Below are 24,315 nucleotides of genomic sequence, written 5' to 3' on the forward strand. Positions count from 1 at the left end.
ATATATATGAAGATGCATTATATTTGAAGTTTCACAGGAACATAAAAAGGTTGTAGGAATCTAGGAAAAAGTACTTATCAATTCGGTTTACGTAAGATTTGCTCTTGAGCGTATATAGAAAATCGCCAACTCATTTTCTCGGAACATTTTAGTTGGTTAGATTAACATTATAGTCGACTTCCCAATAGACTTTTCCGGCTAACGGCAATAACAAAAATTGAAAATCGTTCCGAGTGGGCTTACGGGCACTTTCCGACAAAACTCCATCTAAAATTTCAAAAGAGGTCGTCCACTAACTAAAAGATTACCACGAGATTTTCTTAACACTACAATATAATTCCTCACCGAAGAATGATTCTTGACTTATAAAAAATTAAAGTTATATCCATAATTCCACTCCACACTGAACAACTTGAAGCTTTTATTTGACCTTAGTAATCTCTACAAGTCTATATGTCCTTAAAACTATAAGTTAGTTGTTCCACAAAACCGCCACAAAATAAAAAAAAATGTAGAAATGTCAGCAATAATGCCGTAACACCATTACCTACTTATTACTATGGGAAAATAAACTAAAAAATTTAAAAAATAATTAAATTTGATCTTAATCAATTTGGCCTGCCAACGGCTGGTTCTGTTCTAAATTTAGCAGCGAGTGTTGTGCTAGAAAAAGCGACATGTGGCAGGTAAGTGCTGTGTGGTCTGGGATGGTGTTGGCATTTTTAATTCAATTTGCTGTACGTTTGCCAATCGCCAGCAGCTGTAAGCCAGCTCGGCTCTTCACCATCACTTTGCCTTTCGGGTATTAAAAGGCTTGTTGCGCTGAGCTTGTTGGACGTTGCTCGTTGTCGGACGCTGCTTGACGCCTATCACTAAATCTATTAAGCATTTTAGTCCACACCTGTTTAGTTAGGTGTGTGTGTGTGTGTGTTTGTGGTACTCTGTATGTGCAAGTCATTCTTGCGTTTAACCCAAAGGCTCGAGGACACGTGAGTAAATTACCACTCGACGTCAACAACTGTTGACCTAATTCTCAAATACAGGGTGTTATAATGTGAGGAGTTAGCATAAAGATGAATAAATATGTACTTTCAAGGAAGCATACTTATATTTTTTTTAAATTGAATGCGTGTCACATGACAATTATAATTAGTAGAGCAAATATGTATATTAACTGACTTAAAAAGTACCTCACATACCCAATTGACTAAATTAACGACTCTATTAAATAGGCAAATATTGCAATTCAATTAAATTAAATATATGATTCAGCGATTATAAATATTTTGTTAATACACTAAATGAGTTAATTTGACTAAACTATTAACTAATTGACTAAATTAAGGCCCAACCTAAGCTCAAATTACTAAAAAAAAATGTTAATAAGAAGAAAAATGTAATAATTGATTGAAAGCATGGGTCAATTAGTATTAACAATTAGCTAATTGAGTAAATGAACGATTCAACTTAAATAGAAGATATCTGAATTTACTAAATAATATACATATATGAGCCAGTGAGTATAAATATTTAGTTAATAGATTAAATGAGTTAATTCAAGTAAACTGTTAACTATCTCACTAGATTAAATAACATCTTAATAAGAAAAACAATGTGCCAATTAAATTAAAACATGAGCAAATTAACGCAAACAATTAGCTAGTTTACTGAATTAATTACCCAATTAACTAATAAAATACTTTAATTTACTAAATATGTGAGTCAAAAAGCTTAAATATTTTTTTTATTAACTAAATGGGTCAATTAGTCTAAATTATTAACTAAATGACTAAATTAAGGTACTCTTCAAATAATTAAATAAATATGTCAATTTTAAGAGAAAATATGTTAACGGACAATTTGCTAATTGACTAAATTAACATATCAATTAACTGGTTTAACTAGTTTACTAAATATACACATGACCCAATAAATAAAAATCATTTTTTAATTAACTAGTTATGTCAATTACTCTAAACTATTAATTAATTGACCAAATTAGTGGCTGCTTGAACTCAAGTAATTAAAAAAAAATTTAAAAATTTTAGTTAGCAGAATAAATGTACTAATTGGCGCAATTAGTGTAGACAATTGGTTAATTGACTAAATTAAGGGTTGCCTGAAATCAAATAACTAAAAACTGATATTAATTTGTATAAAAAATGTGCTAATTAACTCAATTAGTGTAAACAATTAGCTAATTGACTAAATTAACATATAATTATTGGATAAAATTGTGTCATTAACCACACCATTAATTAAATGACAAAAAATTGTACTTTTATTTTTGTATGTGTCTAAATGATAACTTAATTGACTCAATTAGTGTAAACAATTAGCTAATTGACTAAATTAACATTTAATTTAAGGGATAAAATTGTATAATTAACCAAACCATTAATCAAATGACAGTAAATTGTACTTTTATTTTTGTATTTGTCTAAATTATTACTTAATTGACTAAATTAAGTTCGTATCTGTTAACTAAATGCCTACAGTAAAACTGACCGACGAGTATTTCCTACCATAAAAATTCTACAACTTAAAAAAGAGCCAATTTCTCCAGTATTGCACACCCTGTATTCAAACGAATAACTGTGATGCTTCCAGCAGATTTCGCTAGTCAACTAATCAATATTAATTTCGTTCATATTTTTGCTCTTTTTATGTTCTTTTTCCACTTGATATTTTAGATGCTGTCAATTAGAATGTACAAGCGGTAAAAAAACATTAAATGTTTATTTGCATAGTCCTATTTAAATTACGTGCATACTAAAGTGAATGACAGGTCAGCGCAATGAAGTGAAATTTGCACAAGGCAAAACAAGAATGCATTAAAATCGGGGCAAAAACGCCAAATCGACCAAACGTCGTGCATAACAACAATACAAAATTTATATAAATAGAAGCAATGCGCTTAATAATAACAACAGCGCCATGGCATGCCAACAGCATAACATAGCAGAGCATGGCATGGCATTGTTAAGCTAAATTGAAACACAAATTCATGCCTCAACTGAGCTGTCGAACGAATTTTATCTGCATTTGATGACTGGAAATATTTCAATTTATACACTTTCACCGCTTATTGCCAGCGCTGCGCGACAGCTCCGGCTATGCGATCTATTATTTACAACGATTATTTTGTACGACGGCAATGTTGGCTGTCACAAATGCGCAATATAAACTGCTATTGATTTGCACAGGCGGTCGCATAAAAGCGCTATACATACACTGATACGTAGAAAGGACTTTAACAATAATAGGTGAAAGCGCGCGCGTACATTTGTGTGTTTGAGTGAATGCGCATGATTTCCTTAGAGCGCGCGTGTGTTTGATTGAATGCGCGTGCATGAATTAAAGCGCGCGTGAGTTAGTGTAAGAGCGCGCCTTGTTAGCGGCATATATGTATGTAGTGAGCGCACAGTTCGATAAGCCAACGCACATATTAAAATCACATAAATCAAATAAGTGAAGTTGTGGCGTTGGCGGTGAGGAGCGCTAGCGTCAGCGCACACAGTGAACGCGCAAGTGCGCGCCGCTTTACCATTGCGAATGTCACATTTTGCAGATTGCTAATTTTTTGCGTTATTTTTTTCACGCATTCTACGTCGCTACGTGGACGAACACGTGTGGCGCGTACACAGAAATGAGGCGCCACCGCAGCGTGTTGTGAAAAATACAATAAGAACACACATATGAGGCAGCTTGTTGAAAAAAAGCTCATAAGAATAAAACTGATTGACTTAAAGGCGCTAACGTACATAACACACATTATTTTTTGACGAGCGCAGCGTCAAGCAATGCCAGTGAATTGGAAAAAAATAGTAAGACGTATTGATTATGTCGTAGACGCACACACGCACAAATGCGTGCGCGCAATCAACGCACTGTTTGTTTGTGGCAATCACGGTGCAGCCACAAAAGTAAACAACAGCGCGACAGCAAATAAGCAAAGGATCACAAAATAGACACACTTGCAAACAAACATATAAGCGCCTGTCTACATTAAAGAAGAAATCTTTATAACCAATGCGCTTACCAACCGCGCTTCATATCTGGCGTAGCGAAAATAAAAGTGTTAAGCGCCCGCTACACAAAAGACAACAAACGCAGGCGACACATCATTTGCCGCAACAACGTTCCATCTTGTGCAAGTTATCGGCGTATATATATCACTGTCACTACGTGGCAGACGCCAAGCAATGTCATCAAGTCGCGCACATAACACACGCAATGCCGCAGCGCCCACGGCGCGCTTGGCGCAAGGCAACCAAGTCGTAGCAAGTGCGAAAGTCAAGTGAGAAGAAGGCGCGTAAAAGAAGGCTGCTGAAAGGCGTTACGCGCGCTACATCGCATTCTAAGCCGTTAAGTCAGGCCAACTGGGGAGGTGAGTAAGGTACGCCAAGCGCCACAAACACCAGAGTGTAGCCGCATAAGACCAGATTGTCTTTGATGGATTGAAGAAAATGAATGGCACAAATGTCACAAAATCGACGCCTCTTTCATACAGCAGCAGCAACAAGCACAAGCACATTAGACGCAGCAACAATTGCCAGGCTGTCGGCAAGAACACTGATTGACTTTTGTAAAAATAGACTTTGAAGGCTTAAAGGAAACCAAAGTTAACGACTAAAAATCAATGCGGACGCATTGAAGTTGCCTGAAGAGTGGTAGGAAAGAGAATGGTTTAAAAAGTGCTTGGCATAAGTCACAATTACTTGGAAGTGCTATGTGTTGACACATACTTATTTGGTCAGTGGGATTGAGGTGGTGATGTTGGTTATTTAAGTTAAAAAAAAATTGTTAAAAAGTTTGGCTCACGACTCACAAACTGAGTGTAGTTACTCCATATACCGAAACATAACTTTAGTTAAGTAACAGCCTAACATCTTGAGAGGCTGATATGCTGATATCGGGCTAGTTGATTTCAAGATTCTAACGGAATAGTTAATCAGAACTTAAAAAAACTAAAAGTATTCTAAGAGCTATTATGAGGCCAGGCTGGACAGAAATTGACCTCGAACAGACTGCTTTGAAAATAGCTCTTGGGATCCATTTAGATCTTAGAAAAGTGTAATGAAGAGCTCGAAACACAAATAACCATGGAAGAGAGACTACATATGATACTGTACAAACCTAAAGACCTTAAAAACAAACCTTTATGCAGCTACTTCGAGGCATTATCCAAACTGACAGAAATTGACCTCGAACAGATTGCTTTCAAAATAGCTCTTGGGATCCATTTAGATCTTAGAAAAGTGTAATGAAGAGCTCGATATACAAATAACCATGGAAGAGAGACTACATATGATACTGTACAAACCTAAAGATCTTAAAAACAAACCTTTACGCAGCTACTTCGAGGCATTATCCAAACTGACAGAAATTGACCTCGAACTAATTGCTTTCAAAATAGTCTTTGAGACACCTCCGGACCTTACAAAGATGTTACGAAAAACTCAAAATACCAATAACCATGGAGCTACAAGATTAAATATAATTCTCAAGAAACCTGGATACCTTACAAAAAAAATTTTTTTGGAGCTACTCCTAGACATTATCTAAGCTTGAAGAAGTTGACGTAAACCTAGTTGCTTTAAAAATAGCTCATTAGATCCGTCCGGATCTTACAATGGTGAAAGGAACAATTCGAAATACGAATAACCGTGGCACTACGAATACATTTCAATATTTTAGGATTTACAAGACTAAATTTGTGCCTTACAAACCAACTTTTTTGGAGCTATTTCTAGACATTATCTAAGCTTTAAGAAATTGAAATAGAGCTAGTTGTTTCAAGCTTCCTCCAATATAGTTAACGGGAACTAAGAAAACAAAAAACATTTTTACAGAGGTCATGAAGAATAATGTCCTAGGCAAAATGTTCGAAGTCCAAAGAAATACTAATAACCATAGATAATTACCAGACTAGATAGAACACATTTAGTAGAAAATTCTTTGGAGGTAGTTCAAAAGCATTATCCAAGTTTGAAGTGCTCGAAATACGACAGAGTAGGTGACTACCAGACTATGTATAACACCCTTATAAACCTGGGAGGGTTTAAAGAAATAGTTTTAACACTACTTTGGCGCATTATCTATGCTTGTAGACATTGAGCTCGCTGAGCTCCGGTATAGAAAAATCAAACATATTTTTACTGAGGTCATAAGGGATCTTGTCCCAGCGGAAGCGCTCGAATTACGACGTAGAACGAATAACCATGGCCAACACTAGATGATGGTTTGACGTCTTTGGAAACTCGAGAAAATTTTTAAGAAATTGTTTTGGAACTAGTGAATGGGCACTTCCTATGTTACGAGGCCAAAAATATTTATAAAGTAATTAAAGTTCACGTTCCAATAGATACACCAGAACAGTTTTTAAGAAAGCTCATATATTAGTAGAGTAGTCATCCTAACAGCTCAGCTAACGTCAAGTAATTTATGGAAGTATCTTAAACTTACTAATTACTTTCTTCTGAAGTGATAACAGATGATACTTTTTAAATAATTTTATTACGCAAATCATTTTACCGTTACTTTAATGTTTTTCTGTGTAAAACTAAGTAGCCAAATCATACACCTGAATCTTATATGAGACATAAGAACCTTTGCTACAAAATATGTTATTCGATGTCTTCGAAAATATACCGAGTGAGCAGAAATTAAAAAAAACGCTATTTTTTCAGAGAAATTATTGCTCGAACTTATCCTATTGGTATAATTCTTGAAGGTGGCATTGAATATTCTTGCAGCCTGGGTTTTGGTGTGTAATTTAGCTGGGGTTCTGTTACTCATTATGGCCCTGGGTGCCAACAACGGTAGAGAAAAGTTTATATTACAGAAGAAAGCAAGCTTTACTAGTTGTCCAAAACGGATTTTGGTTGAAATGGTTGAGAGAGATAGAGAGAGAAAGAGAAAGAGAGAGAGAGAGTGTGTGAGTAAAGAAAGAAAGGGAAGAGATAGAAAGGAGGGCGATAGAGAAAGGACACAGAGAGAGAAAAGAGAGACAGAAACAAAGGCGGTAGAGAGAAAGAAAGTAGATAGAAAGGAAGCAGAGAGAAAGAAAGGAGAGAGAAAGAAAGGAGAAAGAAACAAAGGAGAGAGAAAAGAGGAGTTGAGATATAATGGAAAGAGAAATAAAGGATCAAGGAATAAAGGAGACAGAAAGGAGATAGGCAGAGGCAGAACGATTGAAAAAAATAAGAAAGAAAGAGGAGGAGAACTATATAAAAGCACACGGAAAAAAGGAAAAAAATTCCTATCACAGAAGAAAGTAAGCTTTACATATTGACCAACGGACTATGGATTGAGTGAGAGAGAAAGATAATGGAGATAAAGAGAGAGAGAGAAAGGGGACACATAGAGAGAGAAGAGAGATAAAGAGAGAGGGACAGAAAGGTAATAGAGTGAAAGAGAGAGATAGAGAAAGAAGAGAGGGAGAGGCAGAACTCTTGGAATAAAATAAGAAAGGAAGAGGGGAATAATATAGAGGAAGAGAGTAAGATAGAGATGGTGATCATGTGTGGGGAGGAGACCAATGCCAAGTTTTACTTATTTACTGACTATGTCAAATTCAAAATTATTGCTAAATAAAGCGCCTACAACTCACATGAAAAAAATTTTAATAAAATTCTGCAAAAATCGGTGACCACATTTTTCAGCATTAAATTCCAATACTCCTCTTTAATAGTACTCATTTACAAATTAATATCAGCACACATTTATTACTACATGCCAACATACATACATTTTTCGAATTTCCTTTACTACATTTCACCATTGCCAGACAATGTGTTGGCTTACAACTGCCACTTGCCACATATCTTGTCTACAAAAGAGAAATTTTAATTTGCTGCAAACTAAATTGCAAAAATATTTAGAAATAAAACAACTATAATAACAACAATGACAACATTACAACCCCACCGTTAAGCTAGCAATAAGAATTTCGCCTGACAGGCGCATTCACTTGCTCACGTCGTTTCAATTACGAATGGCCGGTCAGCAGAATGCGCACAAGAACAACCTCCAACCGGAAGCACAAGGACTCGAGCATAGCGCGAGTGAACATTAGACAGCTATTTGTCGCATGAGGAGACTGCTAGCTTGTTAACTAACGGATTGAGAGTGCTGCGCTTCCACATATGGAGTGCACATTGGTGTCACATGCTCACATATTGCGGCGCACACACACAGATCGCACTCGTGTCATGCTAGCTGGAGTCTTGCAGTCCTTGCCGGCAATCATGCTGAGAATCAACGCTGACCGAAGTCACTAATACTGGCACCGCTGTCAAGCAACGCCTTGCATTACTAATTTCCCTGGTGGCGCTCATACTAGAACCGGCGGCGGCCGGCGACAGACAGCAACAGCGGAGAGCAGACAAGATGTAGTAGCAGGCGTGCGGTCAGTAGAGAGCAGAGCAGCTTCATTGATGATGATGGTCATTAGCGCCTAAGTCAGCAGTAAAAAAAAATTAAAAAAAACACACACACACACAAAATAAGAAATGAGGAAGCAACAGCACATGCGGCGCGCAAAAAAAGAAGTTGACTGAAAAAAACCATGAAGCCAAAATTATAGTGTACCAGCCGCGCTCATTAACAGCAATTGGTAGCGCACTGCAAGAAAGGAGCGTGCGCGCGCATAATGCTGCAAACCAATTAGAACGCGCTGCTGTATGCCTGCAGCAACTTTTTGATTAAAATCATTACGCGTTATTGTTTCCGTTCTGCGCGCACAGTTATGAATAAACGTATAGCAGCGCGTCACATTTGTTGCTGCAAAAACTTAGCTTTTGCAACGGATACAACATATAAGTTTGCCGCAGTTTAGGATGTTAAATTGTAGCCGCACGCGTTACTTAATTTGAAAACAAATGCGCGCGCGCGCCAATTAAACTTGAACGCGGCAGGTGTAATACCAGCTAGACTGGTACGCGCCGCCGGTTGTAAAACTTTTCGAGTGTAAAACACTTAATTTCCGTAATAAATTTTCAACTTACGCCCACATGCTGTCCTGCGCTCAATGCCATTGGCGGCATACTGCAACGCATGCATACGCGCGCACAAGCGCGTTTTACATATCCCGTTTGCTGGTAATCAATAACATTTTTTATTACATTTATGCGTGGTGCGCGTACGCATTTGCAAAAGCAGGAAGGAAGCGCTGCCGCGTTACAGGAAATGTGGAAATTGTAGCATTAAAAAGCTATGCATTGCATTGCCGAGCAGCGCGCTATTATGTGTAGCCAGCCCACACACATTTCGAAAGTTGTTGGCGTCGCGTCGCCGCTCATTCGAAAGTTAAAGTTGACATTTATGATGACGCCTGACAATGGCTGTCCAGCCTGCGCAATTGCAGGCGCTCTAATGATGCTACGCGTTTACGTTACATGTGTGTCGTCTTATGCTACTTTGGCGGCTGCCACACATGTCAAGTGACAAATGAGCCTGACGCATGCATATATATATACACACACACACACACTGAGCTGAGCGCACAAACACACATGTGTACTGTCATTTGTTGCATTGTGAATGGCCATAAGCAGCTCTGACAGTTGGCTGCTGATGCTACCTCTGCCGCGTGCGCGCCCACACATCCACGCGCTCTCATTTATTTGTCATATCTACTGCCACTTATGGGCTTTGAAATGCGCATTTTACTCCTTACCACTTAATACTCCAAGTGCATATTAATGTGCTGCCACTCAGCGCTGTGCTAACGCCAGCGCGCTTTAAACTTCAGTTAATGTTGCAACGCCGCGCAGTTACCTAAACACACACATATAGCGCGCGCGCTTCAGTAAACTGTAAATGACTATGACGCGCTGGGTGGCTACCCTCCATCGCTGCTCTAAGTTGTATTGAGGTGTGTGTTTGTGCCGGGCGCTGTGATGTTTGTGTGTTCCTTGGCTGCGCGTTAGCTCCGCTGCACTATTAAGTGCATATAGCAGCAACTTTCAGCTACCCCTGACCACGCCTTAACTATTTCCGATTTCCGACGCTCACCGACGTGCAGACAATTTAGACATTTGCGCTGACATTCCTCGGCGCTGCATGCCAACAATGCCGCTTACCATTGCTTGCAAGTCCCTGATTCTTTTCGTTATCTTTCGTTGATTTGCTCCTTGCATTCATTACGTTTTGTTTTCAGTTTAAGTTTCCTTATTATTTACTAGCTGTCTGTCGACTACTTATTCTGTTGCTTCTACTTTTGCTTTTTCTACATGTCATTTCTGTGCAACACATTCCTAGCAATTGTTTGCCATTCCTTGCAACACTACGAATTCTTTCGTCACATACTCACGCACACACACACGCATTCACACTTGCCGGCAGAGTTATGCGCATACCCACTGAACCGCCACCGACAGCACCACATCTTTTTTGCCGGCAAATTCCTTTGTCCGTCCGTCCGCAGACACACACATACATGCATTATCAAGCGAGCTATTTGCTCACCCGCTATCGTGCGCTCGCTCCTCTTGCCGCTTACTATATTATGGATCCTTCTTCAAAAATTTCTCAGACACCCAGCGTCGCTCTGACTTTCCCTACCCTGCCCGGAACGAGTTCGTTGCAGTTCATCCCAGCAATTTCCTTTGCTGCCAAATGCGCTCTTAATAATGTAATTTTTCGAAAACGTGTTGAGTTATTTTTGGCTTCTCTCTACTCTACATCTTCTTATTCTTCTACTTACACTTATACACGCTACTTGCCATCCTTTTGGCATTTCTTCTGCTCATACACCACCCAGCAATTGCTCGCATCTTTTTACGATATACAAAATATATAGAGTTATACATACATATATACAAACATACACACATAACTAAATGCGAATGCTTCCCTTGACGCTGGCAAAAGACATTGAATATCATCTCTGTTCTTATGCAAATTATATTTTCCATGAAATTTTCTTTACATTATGCTCTGCTATGTATATTTTTATCGTGCGCATGGTCGCTGTGGCAAGGGAGAGGGGCAAAAAAAAATCTATATCCACTTATAAAAATATACATGCCTTCATTAGTCATGACCAAGTGTGGTTTTCAACTCAAAAAGGAGTATATCGTGACAAACTAAAAAGTGCTGGCGCCTTTTGGAGTTCTAAAATTAACGGAGTTCTCCAGAAAAGCCTGACAGTCATTTATCAAATTCGAGAAAAAACTTTAAATTTAAGAATAAAAATAAATCCCAGAAAATATTCACCAAAAGTTGGCAAAGACTTCAGTTTATTTTAAATACTATTCCAGGAAGACAATACCAATTTATTTATACGCGCTTCAAGACAAAACAGACTGGCTACCGAACGACGACAGCAGGAGCGAAGTGGAGTAGATAACGAAGTTAAAACGGGAAGCGCGATACATAAGTATGAACACAAAGCTAAAGCGGGGTAGAGTAAATTCCGAGAGTTGAAAAGAGAACTAGATGCATATGAACAAAAAACAGAAGATCGAAAGGCATGAGTATAAAGACCTTAAGTTTAAGCTGATCGACAGGTGCAATGATCAAAAATTCGACCAAAAATTCGATCAAAAATGCAGCATCTAACGGAAACGTTCAAGAACGAAACATACTCTTGTAGAATATCAAAGAATTTAACTAGCGACTGTTGGCCAGAGTATACAGAAATTATGAAGAGACCAATTCTGCAGCCAACTGAAGGAGAGTGAAAGTCTAACACCAGCAAATGGCTACCCCGATCCAACAAAAGATAACAATAGAACTGATAATTCATTGCCCAACTATGAAGACGTCCGAATAGCATTTACCCAACTGAGGAACAACAAAGCGGCAGGGACTGATGGTTCGCCTATCGAGCTTTTCAAATACGGCAGCGACGAGCTGACAGGCTGCATGTACAGCTTCTTTGCAGTATATAGTCGGACGAAAACATGCCCGACGATTGAAACCTAAGTGTGTTCTATCCCACACACAAAAAGAGAGACCCACAATCTGCGCCAATTACCGTTAGATAATATCTCATATAATGTCTAATCGAACGAACTGTGTGAAAGACTAAAGCTCATCGTAACTGATTAGTTCTTATCTGCATGGCTTTAGCCCTGGAAAATCTACAATTGACCATAAGTTCTCCATGCGCTTAGTCTTGGAAAAAACCCGTGAAAAGGGGAACCACACACATCACTTTCCTGTCAATTTTAAAGCTAGCTCGATACTGCTATGTGTGAATCTGTCATCCCTTAAGCTAATGTGGCGTCACAGACGTTAAACAACCACAAAAGCACCGGACCTTTCCGGGTTGTGCGATACGTAACCCTACGTATGAGTAAGGGACCCTGGGAACCTGTTAAACCCTCTCCAACTACGTTGTCACTTTAGATTAACCAAAGGACTCATAAGTTCTTTATTGATAACTAACCATAGTAATTACGAGTATGGTATCTTACTCGACTCTCTTAATGAATTAGGGCTGAATTGAGAACGAGAATTTATGAGGAACTAAACACAATGTTTTCATTCCTCAGTTGAGAAGAGTGGATCAATGGTTTTGTTATCGACAGTTCCAAAGGCGAAATTTACATATTTACCGAACCAAAAGGTGAAATAGGAACTGGAGCGCACATCTTCTGCAGTAATCCATACGTAAAAGATAGCTTCGAACTAAATGACTACAATTCAGTCTTTCAAGCCGAAATTTTTTACCAGCAAGTCAATAAATCTTCTGATGGAGAGTCACATAGGAACAAATTAAATAAAAAGGCAGACGAGTTGGCTCATTCGGGGCAGCTAGGTAAAAAATTCCCATCAACTGCCTAAGACCAGTCAGTTCCTTTAAGAATTGGTTGACGCAATCGTAGAAAAACACTACAAGTCTTCAAACAATAGCTGTCCCAGACCATCCAGCGCCTTCAAGGGTTATTTGAAACAAATGACGTCGAAAAACACCAGAGTTCTTTAAGCAATAGCAACTAATTTGGAGGTAGTGTTGATGATAGACAAAAAAGCTTCTACTTCTAGGCAAAATAAAACTTAGTAATAGAGTAGAGGTCATCAAAGCGCACCTTTGGAACATTATCTTGAATGCTTACCCTTCAGCCGGATGAGACGGGGTATATTTCACAGCTGCCTCAAGACATTAGGCATTCTACAAAAACCACTGTGTTGCTGAATAGGACTTGACTGGTTACCAGTCGGGAGCACAATTGGAATAATAATGGTTGAAGTGCAGCCATCTGCTATCTGGAGCTTCTGCGCTTCCCTTTTCAACCATTCAACCAACTATACTCGTAGTGTCTTATAAATCAAAACATTTTTTTTTTCACCAAGGCGAAAAGTGGAAGATCTTTTAGAAACCTGAACACACAAATAGCTGAACGCAAATAAATACATAGGTCAGAATGGACTGTTAGGACAATATTTAGACATACAAATTCCAACCTGTTACGAAGGTTGAAGATAATAGGAGTATACGAGGTCTTAATACAAAGAAATAATGATTCTCCTGAACAATAATTCAAGGATCACTAGACCTAATTTCTAGAGTTACATAAAAAAACAACACAACAGAAACTTACGTAGATAATGTATTAAATCAATCTGGCACATTTTTACTACAAAAAACAAAACCAGTATTAGTTTGACCACCATAGACGACCGCAGCCGGTTTGCTGTAGTTTTTTTCTGTACTTTACACAAATTATTCTATCAAGCATTTCATGGCATTTGTGCAATGTGGAAAGCGACTTCTTCAACGCCTCTTTGACTGCGAAATACAACAAACCAAAGAAGTGAAGGAAACGAGTTAAAATACAAATCGCGCAAGCTAACCAACTCACCACGGCAACGACGCGCTGTACGCCGAAATGTCGTTTCGCGTATGCGCCATATATAGGAATGGGAATAAGCGTGACGACAACGATAGCCGTGTGACGGACATATGCTACAAGTACAATAATGACTATCGACATCAAATTATGCGCATTTCCGTTGAACTTAATTAAGAGTCAGCGTTTCGCAACGACAACAACGGCGAAGTGCAGCGCACAAGCTAACCGGCACCGGTAATAGGCCCATAAAGGGCGACAGTGCGTGCGTCGCCTGCGGTTTCAATTTCTGCTGAAAAGCAGACAAACGTACAGTAAACTTTCTGACTGACGGCGCGATGGAGGCAGACCACAGCGACCGCGACAAACAAAGTATCGAGTGAAACGGACGCTCAAATGTATGGACAAAGGAAACAGCGCTGACTAGCATTGACTGGCGAAACCGGCAAACCAAAGCGCGCGCAACGTGCAAAGGTGCGCTGTGCTGCAGTAAAAAGAAAAAATGTATTGCCGCGTTGGGAGCGCGCACACAAGGTCTTGCAAAAACTACACGCATTTGTCGCACACATGTGCTGTGTCGTCTTGTCTGTTTGGCTGTCTTGCTGTCTTGTCGACAATGTTTGCGCGCTCGTCGCCGATGACAACGTAAATGTACCACATTAACGAATCGTACGTGCGCTTACACACTTACGTTGCACGCAATTAAACGCGCGACTGTTCTAGTCGGCATACGTGTGTGTGCTTGTGCTTCTTATGGCCTTGCTGGTTGCTAAAAATGCTGCGCTTTTGTAATCGCGACAGCGGCAGCGTCCTCGCCGCCAGTCTTTCTTTATATTATTTGGCATAAAATATGACAGCAGCGCGCGCGCCTATATATACGCGCAATGCCGCGTAGCAACATAAACGTAACTGTTTATTGCGTTTTTGTTGTTGCTCATTATGTATTTTATTTACGATTTAATTTTCACATTTCATAAAATCGCATCGCAATGCGCCATAGTCATTGCCACAACGGTACGTGGCATGTTGTCAGTTGTGGCACACATATTTATGGCACAAGTGCTTGCTACTAATGCATGAACGCGCCGACACACTTGACACGCGCGCTACCCGTTGACGCAAGCGCGGAAGTAAGGCACTAATTGCCACCAAGCAAAAAAATAAATTGTTGCTATGTACTAGTACGAAATACTAGATATATTACAGAAGTAAAGCAAATGGCATATCCGCCCTATGGGGTGTGAGCACCTAAATACGGGTGTAGGCATATTTGTGTTTGGTTACGCTTGTGGCAAGTAAATATGTACTAACACTTGTGTAAGTAAATATACATATGTACATGTGTGCCATTTTTCGTGTTCGAGCCTCTGAGAATCCACACACTACGACCCGCAAGGCAGTGCTATGTTAAGCGAATTTTTGTTACATAATGTAACGTTACGTTACGCTACGTTATGTTATGTTATGTTATGTTATGTTATGTTATGTTATGTTATGTTATGTTATGTTATGTTATGTTATGTTATGTTATGTTATGTTATGTTATGTTATGTTATGTTATGTTATGTTATGTTATGTTATGTTATGTTATGTTATGTTATGTTATGTTATGTTATATTATGTTATGTTATGTTATGTTATGTTATGTTATGTTATGTTATGTTATGTTATGTTATGTTATGTTATGTTATGTTATGTTATGTTATGTTATGTTATGTTATGTTATGTTATGTTATGTTATATTATGTTATGTTATGTTATGTTATGTTATGTTATATTGTGTTATATTGTGTTATGTTGTGTTATGTCTTGCTACGTTATGTTATGTTATGTTATAATATGTTATGTTATGTTACGTTGCGTTATGTTATGTTATGTTGAGCTATGTTACCTTATGTTATGTTTCGTTACGTTACGTTTCGTTATGTTATGCTACGTTACATTACGTTACGTTATGTTATGTTATATTATGCCTTGCCACGATACGTTACAAATTGTTAGAAAATGTACCACTTGCCAGCTAAGACTCAACTCTATCCTCAAGATGCATGAATAAAAGCAACCCTGTTACTCAAATTTGCTTATAATATTTCTTATATGCTCCCACTTACCTAATTCCACATAAAGTTTCGGCCGCACATTCTCCTGCCAGGCACTTAGATTCCCAATCACGAACAGCGTCAGTACGAGGAAGACTTGCGTCGCTGCGATGGTCGTGAAGCCATCGTTGGCATTGTGGCAACATCGACTTATCGACATTTTTCGTTTGATTTGTGGTTCGTGTAGTTGCATTTTTGTTTTGTTATTTGTTTTTGTTTTTTTGTGTGTTTTATATAATAATTTGTTAGTTTTCGTTAGTTTCCTTTATGATTTCAGCTTTTATTTGCCTTGCTCGTATGGCAAGTAGTTATTATTATTTTATTAAATCACAATAAAGTTTTGTTGCTTATTTACCTCGTTTCGTCTGTTTTAATTTCTTTTCACATATTTCGTTTGCTTTCTTTATTTTCGATTTATTTATTTTACATGCTATAACTTTCGTATGGTTTTATTGCTCTTTTCCGTTTACTTCACTTACAGCGGCGAATATACACACTCATATTTATATTTATATATGTATATAAATTTTAACTTCAAACACTCAGCGCATATTTTAAGTAGAAAACTTTTTTTTTATAAAAGTTTAAATTAAATTTAGTTTTGAGTTAGACGAAAAAAAACAATTATGGCAGGAAGGAATGTAGAAGTTTTGACGTAGAACTAAAATATACACACACACATTCATATATGTATATATGTACAGAGTTACTGCATTACCGTCGGGCTGGCATTATGCTGCAAAGAGAAGAGAAGAAGAGAGATATAAGTTATCAATTATTTGCGTATTTGATTGGAAATCGTAAATAAATGCTACAAATGGAATTACAAATTATAATTTCAAATCATCATTTCGAATCATTCCAAAATGTTCTCAAGATCACGCCTGAAATGAAGAAAAAAGGTCTTATCTAGAATAAACAACCGCAATTGGATTGGATTCTTCCACAAACCCTACTTGATATTCACTGATTGAACTTATATCGGTATTCTGCTTGAGACGATTGTCTCATGTCTCTAATTGTCACAATCTTAATTTAACTCATTCGACCGACTCGCGAGAGATGTCGAGATCTCTTGCCATCTCTCGAACACTTACCTGACTTTCTAATATGTTCATCAGTTGAAGAAGGTCGTTCAGAACAAGGCATGTCTTCAACGATCTCGCGACCGTCTTTGAAGGCCTTGTACCAATCGCAACGATTTCATACATGAATTTTGGTTAGAAATACAAAATTGAGACAAGTTCACAAAACACAAACATATGGTTTTGCGAATTTTCCACATAAATTTTGAGGTTATGTGAAAAAGGTCTGTATACAAAATTTATAGAGCTTTTTAATACCTAAAACATTGCTATATAACTTTTTTCTATAGAACCCGTCGTTTCGCCGGAAATCGAGATAAACCATCCCTAACCTTTAAAAATTCAGCCACACGCCTCTCCTTCCTTTTCCCGAACACATGTCGTCCGTAACTTATTTTTCATTTATTGTTTTTTTTTTTCGTTTCTTAGCATCAAATTGAAGATGAAATATGCACCAGTATGTTTGATGAGTTGTAGTTATTTAGATGATAATATCTTAGAAATCCTCATCCCTATAGACAAAAACCTGGAATACCCGGTTTACACAAGCTTTACCTTAGAAGAATTTTTCACTAGCGAAATCATGCGCCATAGTTAGCAATCGCTTTGTGCCAGGTCCGACTCATAAGATGGATACATAAACACCTACCAACCAAACTCCAGGAGCTTCTAGCGAGTCACTATCGTTGTATTTAGCTTTCCTTCTTTACGTATTGGCGACTCAACAGCGATTCGAACAATCAGAGCTCTTTGCGTTAACTCGTATGACACATCATCTACATATATCTACTTTTTGTATACAGTGTTATTAAAATAGTCCTTAACGCTCTATTATGCATTTTTGAGCTTCTGGACGATCGGAGTCGACAATTTCTATTATTTTATCAACATTTTCTACAATTGGTCTTCGAGAGCCAGGTGAATCTTTGTCTTCAAATTTTCCAGCATGGAATCGACGAAACCACAATTTTGCTTGATTGGCTATTACAGGTTCAGTACCGTAAAGAGTATGTACATTTTCGTTATTTGCTTTTTCGTCTTTTTCGTATAAAACTGTGAAACGTGAAGTATTTTCTATTTTATGGTGTCCCTCTTGGACACTTGCTGAAAAAATAATGAGTCAAGCAACCATAAAGCTGTTTAAAAAATGTTTAATACGAAACTTTATCTTTCAAACCAATATAGCATAACCCGATTACTGAACAGATTACAAAAGATATATATTGGAAAAATATTGGACTTCTTTTTACTAGACTTTATGTACACATTTCTAATTTCAAGACATTTAGGCAATCTGTTTTTAAATAATTATTTAAAAATAGTATTTCAACATATTTAGGCAATTCTTCGACAGTTTTTGCCGCATTTTTGTTCGCACATATTATGTGATTATGAAATTCTCAACTGGTTTAGTTCTAAGGTATTTCAAAACATTTAGGCAATCTGTTATTTAAATAATTATTTAGTAATAATATTTCAACACGTTTAGGTCAACAGTTTTTGCTGCTTTTCGTTCGCACATATTATGTGTTTATGAAATTCTCAACTGGTTTAGATAATATTATTTTCTTAAGTCTTCAAACAGTTAGTGGTTTCGAAAAAATTATGTATCCCATTAATTTTTATTTTTTTTTTAATATTTATCAGCTGAACAGTTTCAGAAACTTGAAGTCAGCTGCCCACTTTATATTCCAAACATACGCTCTGTTTGACATTTTGACACCGCCTAAGCATGGAAGGTCGCTAATTTAATCTTATCTGGCTCGCGTACCCGGAAGTTCATGCGACAAGACACAATAAATGCATTTCAATAGCACTGCGCACAAGAACTATGTAGCTAAAGTATAATCAAAAGAACCATTGAAATTTTATAGCCACACACAGAGTAAACCACAATTGTGACTAATTCTAAAATTCATATAAATTAGTGAGATAAGCAAATAGATTCAGTGCTTTTGATACGAGTGTATATGAGTGTATGGTATGTATGTATGTATGTATGTATGCACGTTTACATTGGTTAGTCACAGTTGCTTAGTTTTCAGATAACACGCGGTCGGCATTATGGTTGAAGTTGCAAGAAGCTGTTTAGTGCAACACAAGTCGAGTGCGACTAGAATGAGTGGCAGCAGCTGCAGTTGGAATATAACTGTTGTGAGATATAACTATATATATGTATAAGTGTATATGTCTAAATGTATATCTGTGTATGCATATTTATGCACATGTATGTATGTATGTACTATGTGTGGGTAGAAAACATTGAGCGAGTGAGTTTTCCAAATTACGATTATTTACATAACCATGACAGTCGGCCGCAACAAGGACAACGGATGACAATAGGAATAATAACAACAACAAAAATACAACAACTACTACATAACAAGAAGAAACGTTAACTTCGGTAGCACAAAAGCTATAATACCCTTCATGCATCAAAAAGTTCCATACAAATACTTGATATCGAACGTTTAATTTGTATGGCAGCTATATGCTATAGTGAACCGATCTAAATAATTTTTATGGAGGTTGTACCGTTGCTTCGGACAATAATGTTTGCTTAACTTCTTGAAGATACTTTGACAAATAAATAAGCTTTCCGTACAAGAACTGGAAATTTATCCGTCAGTTTGTATGACAGCTATATGCTATAGTGATGAAAGATATGAAAGATTTCTTCAGAGATTATACCTTTGCTTTATATAATATTCCATGACAAATTTCGGAAAGATATCTTATTAAATAAATAAGCTTTCCGTACAAGAACTGGAAATTTATCCGTCAGTTTGTATGACAGCTATGTATATGCTATAGTGGTCCGATATGAAAGATTTCTTCAGAGATTATACCGTTGTTTTAGGCAATAATCTACGACGAGTTTCGGAAATATATCTCGTCAAATAAAATAGTTTTCCATACAAAAACTTGATTTTAATCGCTCAGTTTGTATGGCAGCTATATGATATAGTAGACCTATTTGAACAATATTTTCGGAGAATATAGCGTTACCTTAGAAAGTAATCTATGGTGAATTTCGTCAAAATACCATTGTCAAATAAAAAAGGTCCGACTGTTCTAACAAATTAGTACCTTCTTGGGAAAGAAAGGATGCATTCAAAATTTCAGATCGATAACTCAAAAACCGAGAGGGTTCAAGGTATAAAAGTCCAAACGGCAAACGGAAGCAAGCAACAGCAAGTTAAACAAGTGAGCAGAAATAAAATATGAAAGAAGAAAAAAAGCCAGAAGAAAAACATTTAAATGGAGAACAATAAAAACCAAATGACATTATGCTAATTCAGGAAGCTACTAACGACGAGCAACACCAACCCCGCCAACAAATCAACCTAACCAACCAACCAACCGACCAACCGGGTGGCAAAACCAGCTGAACAACGGCCAGAGCATACGAGAGACGCTTAACGGTATTTGCAGCAAGCGTGAGATAGTGCAAACGAGCGAGTACGCAGGCGGGGATAAAAAGGATAAAGTTACGACGATTCTGCTGGGTAAGCCAAATAGAGAAAGTTACAAAAAGCAAAAGTTTATAGAAGAAAAATCCGGAGAGAACTTTGTGGCGATCGGAATACGCAAACGGAAGGCGTTGTGTGGAATAAATTGAAATGAAATGGTAGAAAAAGTAAGGGAAAGAAACAAAATAACAAATAGCAAGTAGCCACGTAATAGACCAAATGCAGTAAACTGCAAAAAAGCTGCAGGAGGCGAGCCTTAATCGGTTGCAGCAAGTCACTGCAAGGTAAAGTAAGGAAAGAAAAGACTAGCAACTGCGGCTTAGACGCAAGAAAGTCACTAAATAAGAAAAGAACTTTGCAGCAGAATAAATAAAAATGCTGGCTACAATAAGTTAGTGGCAACATCGTGAACGAACAACAAACAAGAAAGAAAGATAAATATAAATGAGGCAAGAATATATGTAAGTGAAGAATATATGGTCTGCAGCAGCTTATGGAGCGCTTAGCGGCTGAGGAATATGCAATTATTGAGGAGATTGGCATGGAAAATGGAAAGAGAGAGAAATAGAGGAATGGAAAATTTGATAGAGAGAAAACAGAGATATTTCGTCTTGCGCCCATTCACTATCAGACCACTACCTTGCCTTGCTTCTTTGTCCAACCAGAACAAAACAGAACTAAAGGCGCGGTTATGTTTAATGGTATTGATGTCCTCAGCGTACGCCAGCAATTGTACACTATTGTAGAAACTCGTAGCTTTTCGATTAAGTTCTGAAGCTCGAATTATATAATCCAGCAGTAGATTGAAGAAGTCGCACCAAAGGGAGTCGCCTTGTCTGAAACCTCGTTTGTTATCGAACGGTCCGGAGAGGTCTCTCCGGATACGAGTTAATGCTAGGACCTCTAAGCATACGCATGTCTAAGTCCGGAGACAGCCAGGTAGCTTGATGAATTTTCCTATGCTGGAACCTAGTACTAGATAACCATATTTTGGGCTCGGGCGTAGTCCATCAGTCAAGTATATGTTTGCTAGGAAAACTATTGACCTGATTTCATACATTTTTGAACAAAGGAAATATTATTATTGGGAAAAGACGATCTTTGAGTGTCAATAATATATCTCAAAGATTGACAGAAATTTTGGCAATAGAGTCAGATAGATACTGGGGTCCACATATTCGGTAACTGGGTAACATATAGCATAGTTTGAAAACACTCTTTGTTCAAAGTTTTACTCCGAAGACGAACCTATACTAAGCAAACACACGTTCACACCTGACTAACTACAAAATCAAAACCAACCAGGATTGTATTCTAGTTAAGAATAATGAACTCGTTAACATGCGTGTATTGGTTTAAAAGGATGATATTTTGAAGGCGCTAATAAGGATTTGTATTAAAATGCGCGAATTTTTCCTTTTTTGTCAGTCCGGGACGATTTTGTCGCAGCTCACATTTGTATGTGCCAGAGATTTGTGGGTGGAGCCAAGCCGTTAGAGGAGGGGTGTAGTGAGTTTTTTGAGGATGGATCGAAGTAAATAAAAGAAACAGTTAGGAGAGAGGGAGTCTTTTGTCGAGAGCTCTCCATCTCCATCAACTCTCTTTGCAGACTACCAGACCAGACAACCTGTCCAAAAGTAGAGGTGGCTGCCATCTAGGTCCTTCTTTATCAGAGAGGTGAACATACACTCCGATAGCCGAGCGGCTATTCTGGCTTTGAGCTCTCTGTATGAGCGCTGAAATCTAGTCGAGCAGTGCAAGTCCTCATTAGCAATAGCTTCAAGTTTTTTACATATTGGACTTTTATACACTCGGTAACAGCGGATTTGCCGGAAACTTAAAAGCTACTGAGTTTTCGATATCATCTTGTGTTCTCGCGGTAGACCTTTGGTAGACCTACAGTAAGCTCGGCAAGCGCTAGTCAACAACCAAAACTCGTCCGACTGCGATATCCTTCTGTTCCATAGGCAGCCATAAGAAGTCTTTTGAACTACTGACACTTAGCAAAGTCAATAACGCCGCAATTTTAGATGATTTTGACTGGACACTCTGCAAGGTGGAACCATCTTCAGCATCATCTAAGATTGAAATAATTCGGCAGACACACCTTAGGAGAAACCTAACGAAGTTGTTGAAAATGGTAACGGATGATCGAAGTAGAAGTAGAAGTACCTTTTTCAAAAGGCTTTTTTAGACAGATCACGCGTGAGTCTTTTCAAGCTGTCATGTTATATTTCTTCAGTATTGTTTGGCATTTTCATATGGAAAGACTTAACTCATCTCATGGTCAACATAATGGGTCTACTACGCGTACTATTCGCAACACCATTATCCATTTTGAGACCCAGATCCCAGCAGAAAATTGTATTCAATGGATGGACCACCTGAGACGTAACCGCGGCCAACTTTAGAAAGAGATAATTTTCAAAAAATAAATGGCAAAGAATATTCTTTCGAATGATGATAAACTTTCCCCATTAAGCACGAAGTTTCTGTGTTTTTTCTTTAAAGAAGTAGAGAACATCAAAATGGGTCACCAGCCTTAATAAATTTGCGGTAAGCGCAAAACGCTTCATTGATCTTACAACCTCGTTTTGGGAGTTTATGGGTAACACAAAGGCGGAATTTATGTTCAAATGAGTTTGAACGATTTTGGTTGAACCCTACAACCTAACTTAACACCACCTAAGCAGTTTTGTTCAAAATTGTTGAGATGATAAAGTAATCAGTGCTGATTAGATATTAATAGATGATTCCAGTATATGACACTTTGTTTAAATTTCCGGTCATTAAAGGCTTTATAGCCTGTATTCGTAGAATTTAAAATAATATTTACGTATTGTTGCTATTATAAAGAAAAAAAGAATTAGTCAATAATAACTTCTTTTGACAGAACATTGCCAGAATATTATTATTTATTTACGAAATAATTTCAAAAATCCCAAAATAAATTCCCTGCATAACCACTTGAATGCTTTTTTGCGCTGGCGCTTGACAGTCATGAATGGCTGCCATTTATGTCAGCGCGGCAAAATAATATTAAAAAGATATTCGAAATTCCGAAATAACTTTAGCGCAACAGAATTCCAATTTTAATACGTTGCTGCTTATTTTCGGTATACTTCGTGGAAATCCTTGCTGCCTACCACTAACTAAATAGGCAGATTGCCAAGAATGCTATTGCTTTGATTAGAGATGCTAAACTTTTCAAATGTTGGCTCAAGCAATTGCAGTGATGATGCAACTGTCAAGGATTTATTTACGGGATTTACATGCATTTTTACATAGATTTGCAGTTTTTCATATGTATATTTGTAGTTTTTTTATATATGTATTTGTATGCTGCTCTGTACTGCTTGGCGTGCGCTGGTATGCCGCAAAGCATATTACGGCAAGTAGCCGCACAAACGTGCTGCAAACGCATTGCTCGTAAATCATATATGCTTATGTGTGTATGTGTGTGTGTAATAGATGTGTGCTTCAGTACACAAGAGTTTTTCTAACTTAACCCTGACCTGGCATACATAGAAATGTAGGCGCGTGTACCCGTGCATAGCTGGGGAAACGCGGCACTAAAAAGATGGGAGGCTTGGTGGGGTGCTTGGGGTGGACGACAACTGCAACTGTTGAAGCATAAATGCTTTTCAAATATGAAAAATTACAAGGATAACAACTAGAAAAACAATAATAAAGCCAACAAATGGCAAAAGCAGCGGCAGAGGCAGAAGCACGGACAGCGGCAGGGCCAGTGGCGAGCAGGCGGCGGCGGCAAGGACAATAAACGACTTGTGCAAATTTGCATTCATGCTAAACTAGCGTACAAAAAGCAAACACAACAACACAAATGAACAAA

The 24,315-nt window shown here is 37.8% G+C and overlaps 1 protein-coding gene across 2 annotated transcripts in view; it reads right to left on the bottom strand.

Moving 5' to 3' along the window:
* The window catches only part of LOC120768110 (semaphorin-1A), a 490,487-nt gene that overhangs the window by 398,570 nt on the left and 67,602 nt on the right, over nt 1-24,315 (bottom strand). For both annotated transcript variants that reach the window (XR_005704731.1, XM_040094657.1), the window contains one exon: nt 15,917-16,640. Coding sequence is in view for 1 of the 2 variants with exons in the window: in XM_040094657.1 (XP_039950591.1) it covers nt 15,917-16,097 (181 nt within the window). In the remaining variant the exon portion in view is untranslated. The remainder of the gene's footprint in view (nt 1-15,916; nt 16,641-24,315) is intronic.

Source organism: Bactrocera tryoni, chromosome 2 (genome assembly GCF_016617805.1).
Source record: "Bactrocera tryoni isolate S06 chromosome 2, CSIRO_BtryS06_freeze2, whole genome shotgun sequence".
Taxonomy (NCBI): domain Eukaryota; kingdom Metazoa; phylum Arthropoda; class Insecta; order Diptera; family Tephritidae; genus Bactrocera; species Bactrocera tryoni.